The 18,308-nt window shown below is 32.3% G+C and overlaps 1 protein-coding gene across 1 annotated transcript; it reads right to left on the bottom strand.

Annotated features, from left to right (window-relative positions):
• Window positions 1–6,755: 6,755 nt before the first annotated feature.
• LOC132738309 (guanylate-binding protein 1-like) lies at window positions 6,756–15,862 on the bottom strand. Its single transcript, XM_060725791.1, has 11 exons — window positions 15,762–15,862; window positions 13,889–13,948; window positions 13,272–13,310; window positions 12,704–12,891; window positions 12,214–12,356; window positions 11,798–11,907; window positions 10,964–11,382; window positions 9,862–10,142; window positions 8,577–8,795; window positions 8,116–8,206; window positions 6,756–7,933 (listed from the first exon to the last, which is right to left on the bottom strand). The coding sequence occupies exons 1-11, from the start codon at window positions 15,848–15,850 to the stop codon at window positions 7,386–7,388; spliced, it is 2,187 nt and encodes a 728-aa protein (XP_060581774.1). The 5' UTR covers window positions 15,851–15,862; the 3' UTR covers window positions 6,756–7,385.
• Window positions 15,863–18,308: the final 2,446 nt, after the last annotated feature.

The following is an 18,308-nucleotide window of genomic DNA, read 5'->3' as shown; positions in this document are numbered from 1 at the left end:
ATTAAAATACAATTACGTTTAGTATGCAAACTAAGAACAAACATTAACTTTAAAGATATTTTATCATGATTCAATAAAGGCAATGTAGTAATTGGTACGTTGCTGCAGCATGAAAGAAACATTCGCGTAAATCTTTGTTGTTGTTATGGTTTTACAAGAATACATTTCATGAATATTTAAAGTATATACTGTGTACAATATTGTTATATGCCCGAAAGAATTTCGGGCATATTATGATATACCCCCTGGCGTCCGTCCGTCTATCTGTCCGTCCGTCCATACGTCCGTTAGCAATTTGGTTTCCGGAGCATAACTTTTGTTCAATTTGACCCTCAGTGTTCAAACTTCATAGGATGATTGTCCATATTGGGTAGAATACCCCTATTGATTTTGGGGTCACAAGGTCAAAGAACAAGGTCACTATCACCTTAAAACTGAAAACAGTTTCCGGAGCATAACTTAAGTTCCATTTGGCCCACAGTGTTCAAACTTCATAGGATGATTGTCCATATTCGGTAGAAGACCCCTATTGATTTTGGGGTCACAGGGTCAAAGGTCACTATCACCTTAAAACTGAAAACAGTTTCCGGATCATAACTAAAGTTCCATTTGGCCCACAGTGTTCAAACTTCATAGGATGATTTCTATTTGAAGGAGGTAATACTTTATTTAATTCCCATGTCTTACACATGCTTCATCCTTACTAAAAAACAAAACACTTTCGGGCATATAATGCTCCGCCTATCGGTGCTCTTGTTTTATGAATTATACAGAACAACCGACCGATCAATTATTTTTTTTTGTATTTAGTTACATATCTGTGATTGAAATGTGTAATGCAAGCCAGCGAATATTATTCTTCCGTTTATGTTTTCCGTATAATCAATATTAAACGAAATAGTATTTTATGATATTGTGTGTATTACACAATTCATCGAGTGTGTGTAAAACAGAGTCGATCAGATATCCCAATCCTTCAAATATTCACGACTTTGTAAAATGTAATATAAGGTCAACTACAACAATGAATAGAGAATCAGCATACATGTATTTCTATATCATTAGATTTTGACTAGTGAATTAATAAATAGAACTTTGTCACGAAAGGTGCTGGTAATCGTTTTATCAACTATTCCTTCAATTTAACACAACTTCGCTCAGATGAGACTATTGTAATAAATAAAGAAGACAAGGGTTCTGATATTGTTATCATGTACGCATACCGCAAAGAGGACGACATATATGAGGAAGCATCTAACGTTACACCGTCTGTCTCCCAGACAACACTTCCGGTACAGTCTAACACTCAAACAACGAAAAAACGAAAATTATCCGCTGAACCATCACACCGTATTGACGAAAGCAATGTAACCCGTTTTAAAGTGTTGAAAAGATTAAATATTCAAAATACACGCACAAACCACCATATTAAATACTTAGAGAGATGTATTAACACAAAAACAATCCCGAAATCTCTACGAGTCAACCTTACACCCCAAGTACCGGTCATCAACTCATTATTACAAATAGAATGGGAAGAAGCTCACATTACTTTCGGTCTAAAATTATGCTCAATTTTATTACAGTATTGGAAGAACAGAAAGGAAATAATCATAAAAGAAATGGAAACTGTCAACACAGATTTAAATAAAATCACATCACAAGACCAAATTAATCTCATCACCGATATTATAGCAAAGATTACACTCAATGTGGAAAAAGAACTTAATAACAAGAAAAAAAGTCCAGGACAATGATTTCACCCACATAACTCTTGGAAAAATATCATAGACAGTAAAATATTTATCTAAACCGTAAAACCTTGCAGAAAATTGTAAATAATAGGGCCTCATTTTCGAGAGGATTTGGATTCCTCCTCCATGGCCTTAAATAGTAATTTACCCTGGATATATTCGTACACTAATTGAACACTTCTTGTAAGACAAACAACTATTTAATAAGATTACAGATACTTTAATCTAATAAAAGCTCTTCTAAACCCAATTATACTTTAGATGGAAAGAACCAACAGCTAAAATATCATACCAGAATTTAAGTTATACATGTACATCTGTTACAAAATTGCATAAAGGAAACATCCACAGGAAATCTCAATTAACGTCTATATATTTACTCATAACAATGAAGAATTTTAGTTTGTTAATACTGAAACCAACTTATTTCTCCTCAGTAACTATTTAATCAACTTAAGACTACAAAGTTAGAACCACATTTATGCAAAACAAACATTTTGTTGAATATGAACACTTAAACCATGCTGTAAAATGGTCAATGATATAGATATGATCTGTGGTTATCCAACACTTGAAACATTTTATAAGGAAAAATAACTTGGCACTTTGCCCAGAAAAACTTGGCACTTAGTCCAGATAAACTCATTTATATGTCTTTTTATAGAAACATACGTCATATTCTGTTTACACATTTTTAGTACTTCAGTAATCATTTTTCTTTGAAATGTATCCTGATGAAGGTCGTGAAAGACCGAAACCGGTAGATCCTAGAATAAACCAGTTATAAACCATCCTGATGTTTGATGTGTATTCTCTCCTTCCTTTGATTTACTTGTGTATTGTTATCATAGAAGAAGAAGATTATAATAGACCTTTCCATCTGAAACGGAGTTCGTAAACGGACTTCATAATACGGAATAATTTGGATATTATCTCAAAACATTAATGCGAGGAAAATAAAATAATCAATACGCTAAAACTTTATTACAGCGGTAATTGTACATTTATATGCTTTTGTATAATATTTCTATCAACATATTAAAAAAGAAGATAATATAATCATAATTTATATAAAGACAAAAAAATAAAGAATACGAGTTTCCTAATTCTTGTTTTCTTTGTTGTAGTGCTAATTTTTCAACCAATGACCAACATGCCATAAAGTTCAGAGTGTTTTGAAAGCAATACTAAAAGTAAATGTCATCACTGCTGTCCCTGCTGACGTCAAGTTCACAGAGTAGTTTTTTTTTTTTTTTTTTTTTTTTTTTTTGGGGGGGGGGGGGGGCATCATCTGTAGAGATTTTTGATTTTCTCATATTTGATTTAAAAGGGAGTGCTTATTCCTCCTGCGATGAGCCGGTCGATTACGTTGGCCTGCTGCAATATTTGAAACACCCGGCACTCGTCGTGTGTATATTTGTATAAATATCACTATGACTAAAGTATTTATAAAATGTAGTAACGCTTTAGTGTGAAATTGCACTAAATTATCGAGCGTTAGAATTATACAATAATAGTACATATGTTACACCGACTAACATTGAACCCTAGGTCCTCAAAATTTTCCGATTTTCTTAAAGTTATATCTTGAGTGGGAGAAACTGTCTATAACTATTATACGTGCATCGTCATTTTTTTGTTATGTTTTACTTTTTGCTGCAACACTATACTGTTTGCATTGTATTTAGATTTTTAGAATGAACGCTAGTAGGCGAAGGCTAACTTTTTGATTTAGTTCAATCCCCGCCAGATGCTTCAAAATATATCAACCGTACATCGTTATGTTGCCGTAATGATGCCACCTCTAGACTCTGTACTAGATATTCGCAACCGTTTATTTTCAAATGATTCGAAAGATATTCCGAAAAAATCTTTTTTTTTTCCAAATTTTCTCAGAAAATGTATACAATTTCGTAAAACATCTGAAATATTGATATCAACATTACATAAACTTAGAATTACAGTGGTCAGTAAATATGATTCTAATGTTTGTGATGTGGATACGATGTTACCCATCCCTAAATAATAACACTTTAAACCATATTCAATGTGAGCACCGCGTATGTTATTGAAATTCGCACATTTATACTACATTTTACACAACATTATTTGCGAACTACATCACTTGACCAACCATGGATCAGTGGCTTAGTAAACGTGGCGACTGGGAAAAATTGTATCCTACAGTTGGTGCAAAAGATGGAACATCACACAAATAAGTGCGACCTATGGATAAGCCACAACAACAATTCTATTCTGGATACTGTCCTTTCAACGCTATCAAGACACATTCAGATGGCGACGTTTGTATTATTCTAACGCTCAATTCCCACTGAAACGTTGCTACATATTTTATAAATGAACTTGTCGTCAACAGTGACAGTATAGTGATGTCCTGCTTTCCCACAATGTACCAACACTTACCAGTATAACTTGAAAAAATCGCTTCTTTGTCATTGGTTAAAAAATTAACACTACAATAGAGTATATGAATGAAGTAACTTGTATTGTGTTTTTTAATTTTTTTTGTTCGTTTGTTGTTTGTTTTTATTTGGTCTTTATATAAATTATGTTTATATATGTATTGTCTCCATCTTTAATGTGTTGATGGTTTATAGAAATACTATAACTAGCATATGTATTTAAAAAAAAAACGCTGTATGCAGTGTATTGATATTTTTATTATTTATGTTTTGAGAAAATCCCCAAATTTATTCCGTATTACGAAGTCCGTTTACGAAATCAGTTTGAGATAGAAAGGTCTAATAGGCAACTTGAAAACACTTACTATAAAAATAACTTATTGAAAACCCACAGGAAGGTTTTTATGAAGAACTTTGTGATAAGCTAAAGAATTTAGATATTATATGAGAATCTACAGTTAAGGCGCTTTATCCAACAAATACAGAGAGAGTGCCACAATGTTACCTTAAATTCATAAAACATTTTTTACTCCTTGGTTATCCAGGTAGACCATTTATTTCAGGTTGTGAAGCTTTAACTGAAAATATGTTGACATGATTCAAAACCATACAACGAATCTTTGTCATTTGATGTAGAAGACACTTCAAATTTTATTAAACAATTGCAAAGTTTATCGAATAAAGATAAGTATCTGGAAAAAAGTAAAAGTGGTCCCTCAGAAGGACACATGTCTAGTGATATTTGATTAACATCTTAATACATTAACATTCATCATATTAATTCTAATTATACTTTATGGAAAATGGAAATAGATCACCGGGTTTTATTAATTCTATTTCCACAATCTTATATGTGTGTGTATGTGCGTACGTCCGTGCATGTGTGTGGGTATACATGCGTGCGTGAGTGTTATATAAATTATAAAGTAACCTTAAAAACCTACTCTTTTAAAACCAAGCATATTTGCCAGGATTGTAGGAAAAATAGAAGGAAAAAAAAAAGCAAAGCAAAAAAAAAAACAAAAAAAAAACAACCCAACCCCCCAAAAGAAACAACAACCTTTCTCCTCTGGAATAAAAGGCCTAGCACATAGATGTGGACCTCTTTAGAGATTGTTCATATTATAGCCCTGGCTATATCTTACGATATTAAACATGATCTGGTGGACCTCAACAAAACTTATTCTAATTATGAACAAATTGGCCCCACTCGAAAGAACATTGATTTTCCTTAAATGTGACTTCTCATAGCAACCAATGACTGTCAATAGTAACCAGTGACTTACATAGCAACCAGTGACATATATAACAACCGGTGACTTATATAGCAACCATTTATTTTCCATGGCAACCAGATAACTCTTTAGCAACCAGTGACTTTCCATAGCAACCAGTGCCTTCCTTTAGCTAGCAACCAGCGATCAAAATTGCAAACATTGACTTTCCACTTTTTCCCACTTTTTCCCAATACTTATACATCACAACAGCAGGTGTCTTTTGCTGTGTTGTAGCCGAAAAAAGTTGTCCGTTCTTCATTTCAGTGTTGTTAAGTTTTTCTTGTCCTTCGGGATCATTGAGTCCAGCACTTTAAAGTGTTGAGAACTGAGTACTGCTCGTTCTGATGCTTGGGGCATGAGGGATGTTGCAATTTTTCATAATCCCTCATGTACAGACTCAATCAAACCGAGTTTGCTATTTTCATCTAATTTTGTTGTAATTTTAATGGTTCCGAGGGATCAAAAGTTAAAATGTAGAATGTGACAATGGAACCCAGGCATACTAGTGTTCATGAAAAAGCTACTAACATTCATTATTATATACAATTTTTCATCATGTCACCGTATTCTTGCAAGAAGGGTCTTTCTTTAAGACAAGTTAAACGCTGTAGGGGTGTCACCTAAAAGATGATAATGTTTTTAGAATAAAATTGGACAAAATCGGTAAAAAAAATAAAACCCTTCATTATCCTGCAAATATATTAAATGATGCATTTTAAAAACAAATTCTCTAACCATGCAAGATGCTCTTTTGATTTGTTTGGTTTTCTGGCGCACCAACACAATTTAGGTCATATGGCGCCGAAGCAGGAAAGATGTTAATATTGTTGATTATCATATTCTTATCTGGGTTTTGTAAAAAATGTCTATCGACCAGGCCCTATGTAACATATTTGTACCATGGATTATGGTTCCAAAGTAATAACTTCTTATGACCAAACAATGTGTTAGATAAGGCATGCAAACAGTTTCAGCAAAATTTGATGTTTATCGCAAAATGGTACAGATGAAAATTATAAAATTGATGTCAGTTGTTGTGAATAGAATGTCTGATGCAAATTCGTTTGTATGTAGGGCTTTAACTTATTACTTTCCCTTTACTCATAAGTAGATTTTACAGTTCGAGTTGCAATCCAACCAATGCGGTATTTTGTAAATATTCACATATATTTTTAAATGGACACACTAACCACTTGTTCTTCTGCGTCCTATTTTGCTATCTTGCTCTTTTTTTTTAAAACAGTTCTCTTGCTCTTTATCCTTTTTGTTTCAAAATGAAAAGAAAAAAATATGCACAGATATATTATACTTCAGTTGTATTTTCAGTTTTCTTTTGTGATATATAATTCAGGTACAATAGTTAATTGTTTTACCTTTTGACGACTATTTCTGAAAGCAATATTGACAATTGTCTTGTAATTCAACAGTGTACCGGCTATTAATAAGTGTTAAAGCTTGGGCAGAACATACAACGTTAGAATATTATAGTCATCTTAAACAAAAATGTTAAGAATTCTTTTTCGCATCCCAAATTTTTAACATAAAAATAATTTACTTCTTTTCCATAATTTTGATTGAAGTGCACTTATGCTTATTAAAAGTATAGATTTTCTGTAATAAATCGACTAAAATTATGTTTCAAAGTTAAAGCATTTTTCAACATACGCTTCATTTGACTTGATATAATAAATAAAATACTTATCTATTCCAAATCAATTGATAAGTTTAACTTTTAATAAAAAACCAACTGTAGCAAAGTTGTCATAAAATAAACAGAATGTACAATGTATTATTGCGTCCATTGTACGCTGCCCTTCCCTTTTAATCTTGTTTATCATATTTTATCATTTACAGTGCGTTAGATGACATAACATTTCCTTCCATCTGTAGTCAATGATAAGTCAAACAGTAGCAATACCAACACATTTCTCTTATGAAATGTTACATTTATCTGTTATTTTCTGAGGTATGTCGCTATATGATTGGACTGCTTCACTTCCCTCTGGCGGCACTCGTTCACCTTTTGCTTCTCCTAGTGACAGGTCAACATCGTCTTTTGAATCTTCTCGCTCGACAGCTGTTTTCCTAAGAGAGCCTATCACATCATTCCAAGGCTCTTCATAAACAGTGGCTTGCATATCCGTACTCTGTTGTCCAGCAATGGGTTTTAGCTGCCTCTTATAGTGGGACAAACTGAATGGCGCGTTCTCAAAAATACTTTTCCAGTGGTCGGTTTCTTTACACAATTTCTTATAATATGAATCATCACGAGTAAGCTCGTTCTTTACTCTATCTATTTCTTCTATTTTTGATGTGAGCATGTCAAGATATTGATCTCCGATATTCTGAAGACCATTCCTTTGCAGCATTTCAATATCTGCTCGGATCGCTTCTTCAACCTCTTCCTCTTCTTTCATAATGTCTGCATCTTTTTCACTGAACACGCAAAGGTCCTTCATATTTTTTCTTTCGGGTCCTTCTGAATGATATAAATGTATAAAGAGTTTGTATTAATTCTTTTTCACGAAAATGTATAGTTAGATATGATTTCAATCAGAGCCATTTTCAATTGACTATGAAAATCAGTATTTACCAAATTGGATAATACTTGTATTTTAATGATGATTAAACGATTGTATATTACTACTAGGAAACTAATACCTTTGCCACCAAGTGCTTCTTGAACCATACAAAACACTGCTTCCTCTTCTGATGTCTTCTTAGCGAGAAATTCTTGCAAAGCTAACAAAGCCTGTTATCAAATAAGCAATACTTTCAATATTTGTTTTATCATAAGGTAACTGCTCAATGCTTGATACCCAAACTGTATATTTCAATATATTTTTTGATGGCTTGATACCCAAACTTCCTATTATAAGATATTTTTCGATGTATATGAATGGCAAAAGTAGATATGTTTGGTTATAAAATATGACGAACGATATCCTTAAAGAAAATCATTGGCAATGTCCCGTTTAATTTATGTGTCAAACCAAATGGCAAAATCGTAAAAGAAATAAACATGAAACTCTATTCAAAATACAAAGTTTCCTTTTTACAGTAGCAGATTTATATACATGAATGATAACTTAATGAATGTTATATAAGAATCGTTATCTTACAACAGAACCCATGTATCCAGCTTCTCTGTTGTATTGTTTTATCAGTGTGTCTAGATCTTTCATGTACTCATCGTATCCTGTAGGTGTGCAATACTTTCGATTCTTAATCTTCATTTGAATTTTCATCATATCAAGCCGTCCAAGTATTTGCCAGCATTTTGCTTCGACATCCTTCTTCACAATTTCTTTGAATTTTTCAAATTGTTCTTTGAAGCAAGTCTTGAATGAACAAGAAGGAAGGAACAAAATGATAGAAATTATTGGTGTGATCAGATAAAAATATATTGAAGAAACTTTTTATGCTCACCGAAAAATTTCGGGGGAGCATATAGTCGGCGCCTTGTCCGTCTGTCCGTCCGTCTGTCAGTCTGTCCGTCCGTTGTCTTGTCCAGAGCATAACTTGAAAACCCTTGGAGATAATTTGTTTAAACTTCATACAGTGGTAGAGGGCATTAAGGGGGAGTGCAGTGTCAAAAAACCATAACTCTATTTTGCCCGGTTATTGAATTATCTCCCCTTATAGAAAAATCTTGTCCGGAATATAACTCTAAAACTATAAAAGATATCAATATGAAACTTTGTAGGTGAATAGATCTCAATGGGTAGATGTGCAGTACATAAGAACAATAACTCTTTTAGTGCTAATTTTGGAGTTATTACCCTTTGTTAATTTTAACTCTTTGAACTTTGTCCGGAACATAACTCTAAAACTATAAGGGATATCAAGATGAAACATTGTAGGTAGATAGATCTCATTGAGTAGAAGTGCAGTGCAAAAGAACCATAACTCTGTTAAGCCTCATTTTTGAATTATCTCCCCTTTTAGAAAAATCTTGTCAAGGACATAGCTGTAAAACTATAAGAGATATCAACATGAAACTTTGTAGGTAGATATATCTCAATGGGTAGATATGCAGTGCACAAAAATCATAACTCTGCCTTGCCTAATTCTGGAGTTATTGCCCTTTGTTTATTTTTACTTTTTGATGTTGTGCGGGACATAACTTGGAAACAAGATATCAACAAGAAACTTTGTAGGTTGATAGATCACATTGATTAGAAGTGCAGTGCAAAGAACAGTAACTCTGCCTTGTCTAATTTTGGAATTATTGCACTTTGAACTTTTTCCAGGGACATAACTCTGAAGCTGCAAGAGGTGTACTTTCCTGTGTCCAAAACCTATTCGGGGAGCATCACCCGGCTCAAACCGGGCTCTTGTTTAAAAAGTCAAAATTCGCTAAAAAGAAGTGTGTATAATTAGATTAACTCAATGTTTAATATTTACCATTGCCTTTTCTTCATATATTTGCTCGTCGTCAATGATGAGTCCAGCTTTCAACACCTCAAGAGCCGCGCACATGCTGTCCTTATGGTAGTTTAAAAGACCTTTTTCACTCGGTGTATGAGAGCCTATACGCTTCTTCATTTCGGCTCTATATTCTTCTGAGGCCCTTTCCACTACATAGGTGTTTTCTGAAGCTGCCATTGACACCATTGCACTTGTCAGACATGGGGATTCTCCAGCCCGTATAGACTGGACATATTTTAGCACAAGGGAGCAAAACACTGAAAGATATGACAAAATGGTAATTACCACAAAAACATATGAAGTTACTATGATACAGTGTTTATATTTTTTATAATAAGGAGCAATATTTAAGGATATGCAATATCTAATTATCGTCGGATACCCACGGCTGAACCAGTAATATTCATCAGCCGTAGAATTTTTTGCCGATATCCAGTCAATTAGAGGTGTGTCAAAGACAGCTTTTTGGTTGCCTCACGAATCAATGAGGCGATTTAAACCAAATCAAAACGCTCGTTCTATGCGATGTTCGGTGAAGCGTTAATATTAGAAACAATATCGCTACAGTGGTTTCTGATTGTGGAAGAATTGAGTTGGCTACAGTTTTTGCCTTTTATATTGGCAAGGCACGTGAAACAGGTTTTCACCGCGGGTGTTGATATTTTGTTTTTTATAGTTGAAGAATGTAAATTTTGTTAAGCGCCATTTTATTGGTCGATATTTTACAAACCCGATGCTTTATCTCAACGCATATAGATTTATTTTACCCAGAGGTGATTACACGTTTTGTTATATGTTAATCAACCGTGAGTATCCGACGATGATATTTATTTTGTATTTCAAAAGCAATCCTACAAAATATTCTTCAAACACATTTGGTTTTAACTTCATATGCATTCGGCAAAACAAATTACATAAAAAATGAAATTTGACTTAACTATATCAACGACATAAAATATATTCATGTGACAAAGATAATATGGAACCCAAACTGCAAAACTTAAAATGTTTCAGGGGCGGTTTTATTAAGCCGCTTAAAGCCTAATTGATAAGTTTTCTAATCGCAAGTTTTACTTACTTCTCCCATTAATTGCTTTTCCAGACTTAAGTGATTTTGGTTGGCATGAAAATATGTAACTTCGGAACCCTACGAGCGTTTGAAGGAACTCTTTTTTGAATTGTGACTCATCTACATTCAACAGGTCCTTAAGTAGGGCACGTTTTACCGGTTTTCTGAACAAGAAGCATTTCCTCTTTTTGAAGTATCGCCTTATAAGCATCCTTGGAAGGTTGTACTCTTTCAGTGCTTCTTCAGTAACATTGGCATCTCTTTTCATATTCAAGTTTTTCTCCAGAAATGCATCGCCATCTTCGGATTCAATTTCAAGAGTCACGTCTCTTAAGGTTAGTACAAAATTTGGAAAAAAGAAATCAAGAATTGAATCGTCTTCTTCGGAGCCATTTACTTGAATTGATGTCTTGATTTTATTCAAAAATCTGTACACAGTTAAGGCAAATGCAAATGAACAAAAGTAAACGAAAGTGTTAATCAAATAGTGAAATCGGCTGTGAAATTTGTAAGTAAAAACTTCACTTAAACCAAACTTGTATGTATTAAATAGATTTTATGCAGGGAATGATATAATAATCAGAAACAATAACACATTGCAATTTTATGAATATGAAAAATTTAGTTTGTAATTGCATTGTAACAAAGAAGAATGGAATTTAAAGGTCAGCTTATCAATAAGATGTGTCAATTAGTATTCAAAAGCATACATTATTTCTCTATGAAAAGATACACAAATTGACCAATTGCAGTTATAGTTATGTGATTATTACAAAAATATTCATTTAAAGCATTAAATGTATCAATAACTATTTATAAGCCAATGTTATGGTGAAAGGATAATTAAATTTATCAATGGTAGTTTTATCCAAGGTTCCTCGCATGTTGTATACTAATGTGTTAGACAAAAGCGTGGCGAGTATGAACACATTTTTGTCGTCTTCTACTTCAATCTGTATAAATGCAAAAGAATAACCAAAACATCTTAGTTACTAAAAGATAGGTTTTATTTTTTAATTTTATATCCTTCAGCTTGTTACATTACCTTCTTGGTTTCAGACATTTAAGTACAATTAAAGTTTTCCGATGTTATCACCAACGCTTATAACTTATATTATTACATAATCTACGCTGTATCAAATTATGTTACATAATGTATCTTTTATTAACAAATTTATCAAAAAAGTTCTGATCAAGATGTAGAACAAAGTGTATTGTCTAACTATTATATAATTTTACTCATTAAACATTTTAACTACCTTGTCAGGATCATCTATCCCCTCTGTATCCAGTAAGACAAGAACTTGGTTTTCTTTGGTAGGATGAGGTCGACACATAACCCATATCCCTTTTGTTACAGGGTCTGGCGTATGTCCGATCTCAAAGCATGCTTCTCTATTCACTGAAAGAATGATTTGACTTTTTGTTTTGTATTTTGCAGTAATTCGTTATTCAATGCTTTGTTAATGCTTGATTTATATAGTGTTTAAAAATTTTCAAACATAATTTTTTATCTCCATTATATTTAAATGTTTATAAATTCGTTACATTTTATAAGGATAATCCCTACAGTATTTCATTAACAGCAAATCACTCATATCTGAGCAATTCTGAGCAAAACTGTTCATGGTCCTTTACAGCTCGCATTGTAACTATGAAGATGCACATCATTACAGAATCATTTTATGCCACTATTTTACGGAATCAAACGAAATGTGTTTCGCGCATTAATTTACGTCATATAAGTACCTGCACCATGTCTTGCTAGTTTGTTCAATAGAAAAGATTTTCCAGTTCTAAGCGTGCCAACAACAGAAACTATATTCAACGGCTGCTCAACTTCTCTTAGCCTGGATAATGTCGTTTCATTGCAAGTTGTTTTACCATTTTCTGTGGATACTAATACCATCGGAGCATGGAAAATTGGATTATCCAGTCTGTTTTGAATAAAATAAATGTTGCATGTTTAAATAGAATAACATAACTATTTGCTTGTACACAGTAAAATGAAATTTTATAACCAGGTATATGTTAGCAATATTTAAAACAGTTTTTACAATGTCATGGTATTTGAAATTTTTGCAGTTTTATATTCAAAGTGTTTTTTTAACAAATTGCTTTACTTTTAATTCACAATGTCGAAAAAATGAAAGAAGTATAGGCTCCCATTATAATTCCTATAACTGAACACTTTTTTTCTAGCATATTTTATATGAAATGAGATTTTCTAATACATGTTTCTTTTACGGAAAATTAAAATAAGCGATATGATATCTAAGTTACAATATTAACTGATCTTGACAGATGAAATACTTACAACGAAGTTTCTTTTAATACCTGCAAGCTACTCGTCTTCCTTTATATAAAGATTGTATACATTACCAAACAATAATATTAGAAAAAAGGTAAATGATCTTGTGTAATTAATTATAATAAACACTATACCACTTTTAAGAAATGAATACATCTGTGCTATTCGTTTAACTGTTTTTAAAATGAATAAGGTTTTTGTGAAACGAATGTTGTCCTAGTTTTACAAACAAATAGTGATGCAAAAGTTCCTTTGTCATTATTGTAAGAAAAAACACACACCCAAAGTGACATCAAACCATCTAGGTACAAATAGTCAGGGAACAGATAACAATGAACGTATATTGACAAGTTACCAAGATCATGTTCAATTTTCTATATTCAATTATGATAAAATAATCAATAGTCCAGAGGACCAACGGAAATTTCTATTAGCATCATTAGCATCGTTTATATTGTATCGGTAACGCTTAATTCCCTAAAAGAGTTGGCAGTCTTTTGATAATTTAGGCAGTTTTTTTGTATCATAGACATTTTTAATTTTCAATTATTGGTCAGTTTGAAATATATTTAACTCAACTTGACGGCGAAAAAAGCATAATATCATCTTAACTTTATACTCACGTTGGTGACAAAGTCGTTGTTTTGATTTGATTGTCTTTTTTAGGTTTGACTTTTGGACTCCTGAAATATAACTCATTATTATTTTGGCTTGAGTAGTGCGTTAAAACTGAACATGGAGTGAAGCACAGACAGAAAATTTTCTGTTTGTTTTTTAAATCCGATTTTAATAATTTTAGCTATGGTTTGAAAAGATTGGTTTCAAGATGCAAACAATGTTAATATTACTTTCCGTTTTTTAAATTATTTGCAGAGAGTATATTTGTAAAGACGAACATACTTGTATATGAAATAAGATACAGTTACATAAACATTACAACTTATTCTGGACATAAAACGCTCATTATGTTTAGTCGACGTATTTATTATGTCCCTTACAGTCTTCCTATACAGGTATAGATCAACCGTATTTGTAATTAAGTCTTATTTTGTACTTTAATAAAAAATGAAGCTCTTTACTCGGTTCCTTTGGAAAAATTAGAATGAAAGCACTTTGCATGTGTGAACACAAATATTATTGTTATAAATGAATCTTTAGTTCATCCTTACATTCTATTTTGCCAACGTTTAAGTCACCTCATATGAATAGATTCAGGATATTTACCTTGACAAATGCCAAGTATTTATCGTTTTTTTTTTAAACGAAATAATATATTTTATCAGTATTCAACGACTTCATAAACAATTTTACGTAATCCAAATGATTCAGCATTAGTTTAGAATAATTCGTTATGATAAATGATCGATGCAATGGCGAATTAAAGTAGTCTGCATTAACGCATATCAATTTAAATGACCCTGAATGATGCATTCGATTACAAAGGAACCTTCGTATACAAGCCTTAGAATTAAACCATCTCCGCATTTAAGTGTGTTGAAATGCGTCCTTGCATTTATCTTCTCTTAAAGTGTACAAAGATTTGCTTGTGTCATAATCAAAGCACTGAATTCCTAAATTAGAGGTCGTGATATCTATCGACAGAATATATATATTCTCTTTTTATCTCATAGTTATAGACTTCAATATTAACGTGATTTTTTTATGTCACCCGGATAACAGCGAGTTTGGAATTGTGTTACGATAAACTGGATACATGTATGTTATTTCGCTAACCATGTGAGAAATGTTACTTTTTAACATTACTTTAACACATAAGTGACTATCTTTAATTTTTTGTTTGTGTGATAAAATCAGGTTAACTGAAAACTACAAGCATGTTCATGAACATATATATGTATATTCACTATTTACAAAATTATCTAAATGATTTTCAGGTCCGACGTGGTCGCAAGAGGCTATTCTTTAAGATATATATTTCCACATCTTTTTATGGCAATCTTTGCCACAAAGCTATGAGGCATCTTTTGCTCTTTGTTAATAGCTATTTAATATTATATTTTTTACTTTCAACTAACTCAGAATTATCTATGATCTTCTTCTACATATCCAGGTTGGACGTACGCAGATTACGCACGCGCGAGAAAATACTACACCCGGTCGTTTTTTACGATCACGTCGCAAAAAGGTCTTTAGAACAAAGAAGTAAAATTATCGTTCGTGCCATTTTGGTTTTAAAGAATACAAGTACATATACAATCTATATATAAGATAAATAGATTTTTCAAAATCAATTTTAATTAGATATGTGATTCATGTCCTTAACATGCTCCATTAATTTTGTCAAGAGATCATACTTAATATGATTGATGTGTTATATGCAATGTCCTGTCATTCCATTCCAATAAGTCAAACACAAATAATATCCCCTGCCTCATGAAACATATATTGTTTTGCATTTAACCTCAAATTAAAAGTTATCTGATTTCCCATTATCTTACTTCAACAGATATGCTGTATATAAGGTATGTAACTTACACAGGTGCAACCATAGCTGCATCGGTTTTCTCAAACATTTTAAATCTGCTTGCTGGCAACCTTTTCACTTCTTTCTTTTCTTCGCTCATTTTATCTTCTTCCTGAAAATGTACAGTTTATAAACATGTAAAATTTATCTACAACATGACTTTATTACGGTGTCCCGTTAGTGCCATCGAGAGACACACATAACTCTAAACACGAAGAAACGATGATGAAAAGCCGAATTAACGAAAATTACGATGGTGAAAATTTGAAAGTACGATTGTGAAATGTCGAAATAACGAAACCATGATGATGAAAACTTACATATTCGTACATCTAAAGTATAATCAAAGGTATAATATTTAAAGATATGATATATATTACAAAATGGACCTTTCCTTTCTGTAGCATTTTAATTATTAAACCCCGTTTTTTCTATTAATTGCTATTGTAAATAGCAAACGGATAACAAGCAGACCAAAATGCATTAGTTTGTAATTAAACCACAGTTCCGGTTTATCAGGTATGAAGATGTTTGCTCATTTGAGGACAATTTAATTCATTATATAAAGAAATATAATCTAATCAAAAGGAATTGTATTCTAGCCACGATACAGTTGTTTATAATTACTTTAACCTTGAAGCAAGTCTAAAACATACATTCTGTGAAGTGGAAAATGAAATGAATATCTACTGATTTTTTTCTGGCGGAATAAGACAGGGTTACAATGTCCGAATGTAAACGTGATACTTTGGGAATGGCAATATGACATAATAAAAAAAAACAGAGCCAACAAGAGTCAGCAACAGTGGTCAAAAAAGGATAAAAAAGGATTCCCGCCTTTGATAATTGAGAAATGCAATGTGCGACACCTTGTACTCAGAAAAAATACACTCTTGACAGTAAATGTCATAATTCGCAAAAAATAATGAAATCACGACGCCTGGACAATATTCACCATGGCAGGCGAAAAAAAGTTTCATTGCAATCGCTTGATACTGCTGTATTTCTTAATATACTACATGTATTGGTATTTAATATATTGAATGAGTTGAATAAAATCATATTATAATATTGTTTTATGCAACGAGTATAATAAATTTTAACAGCGGTTAAAGCTATAGGCATGCGTGGTTATTTTGTTCGCATAAAAACGATAAAACCTGTATTAAAAGGCCAATAAACAACGCTAAGACCGATATCATTTATATTCTAACAGGAGTTAATAAGAGAGATCCACGGGGAAGGAACTGTTACACGAAGGATGGAATTCTTATGAACACTTGTCAGGAATTCTTGTGATAACTGTCACGGAGTTCGTCGGAAAACTTTTGTATATACTACAAAACACTCCTCAAAAATGATAATTTTAATTTTTAAAAAGTTTAAGGTGCTAAATTAAATTTTATATATTAAATAGACAGAAATAAAGAATCCTAAATCCTAAAGAACGTACAAAATGACAAAATTGAAAATGTTGCAGGCTCGCTTTGATTGAGCTTGTTGGAATATGCAAATTACCGTCTACGCCCCCTATCACCGGCCTAAGCAGTATTCAACGTTTAACATGAACTGGTAAAATTTGAAATTTTGAAACATCCGCAGATGTGTTCATACGGTTATCATGGAACCTTCAATGTGACAGATAAGTGCCATTCCATGTAAAGCGGCATATGGTCCCCAAATAAAAAATGAGTTTGCCCTAAACAAGAAAACAATGGGCGGAACTAAATCAAATGGAATTTGCTTACCTAATACCTAATATTATATGTCAAAAACTAATTTATAGGCCATATTTCATCGAATCTTGCTTAAAATCTGGTATTTTGAGATTTTTAAAAAAATCTTTTGTCAATTCTAAAGTATTGACCTGTTAATTTCTGGTCGTCATCATTGCCATACACAATTACCTAATTATACTGCAAAATTACAAACATTAAGCCCCGGCTAACAAATTTATATATCCGATTTTTCAAATGTCATGGAGTTCTTGTGATAACTCTAAAGATGTCCTAAAGTTCTTATGATAACTTTTATTACTGCCAGTGTGTTTCTTGCGCTAAATCACGGTACGTTTTAGCGGTTTTATCATTCAATTCTATTGTAAATCATTATGAAATGTAGTACGCTCATCCCTTGCACAAAAATGAGAATGTATTATGTTGGTTTTGAATGTATATTTGTATTTTTGTTAAAGAGATATTATTCTTTCCCCCGTTTCTTGTGCAATGTTTCATTTTATAGTAGTTTTGCTGTCGCAGATTTCGTAGACTGGAAAAAGGATTGATGTAGAGTATTGACTTTCGTGATAAAATGTGCATCTTCATGTATTTATTATAAAGGCATTTTTGTAACAATGGTGCAAAGATTTTGAATAGAATACCATCTAATATACGTTCTTCTAAAAAAAGGATAAAAACATATCTTTCAAATAAATTAAATACCTTGATAACTCTGTCATTATGTTATAATTTTGTTAAAGGAGCGTTTGTCACAAAAAAGCTATAGCGCAAAATCTAAATGGAATAGTTGTAATTGTTTTCTATCGCATGGTTCCTTTG

This window comes from Ruditapes philippinarum, unplaced genomic scaffold (assembly GCF_026571515.1).
Source record: "Ruditapes philippinarum isolate M1 unplaced genomic scaffold, ASM2657151v2 ctg195_1_1_1_1, whole genome shotgun sequence".
Classification (NCBI taxonomy): Eukaryota; Metazoa; Mollusca; class Bivalvia; order Venerida; family Veneridae; genus Ruditapes; species Ruditapes philippinarum.
Note: the sequence above shows the minus strand (reverse complement) of the source record. Positions and strands in the feature narration are given on the sequence as shown.

Bases quoted from the DNA above. Each gene is read 5' to 3' on its own strand.
- LOC132738309 (XM_060725791.1), bottom strand. From the start codon at position 15,850: ATGAGCGAAGAAAAGAAAGAAGTGAAAAGGTTGCCAGCAAGCAGATTT. The intron at 12,357-12,703 runs GTACTTATATGA...TCATTCTTTCAG, and splicing joins ACTAGCAAGACATGGTGCAG to TGAATAGAGAAGCATGCTTT. The intron at 11,383-11,797 runs TTATCCTTTCAC...AACTGTGTACAG, and splicing joins ACTACCATTGATAAATTTAA to ATTTTTGAATAAAATCAAGA.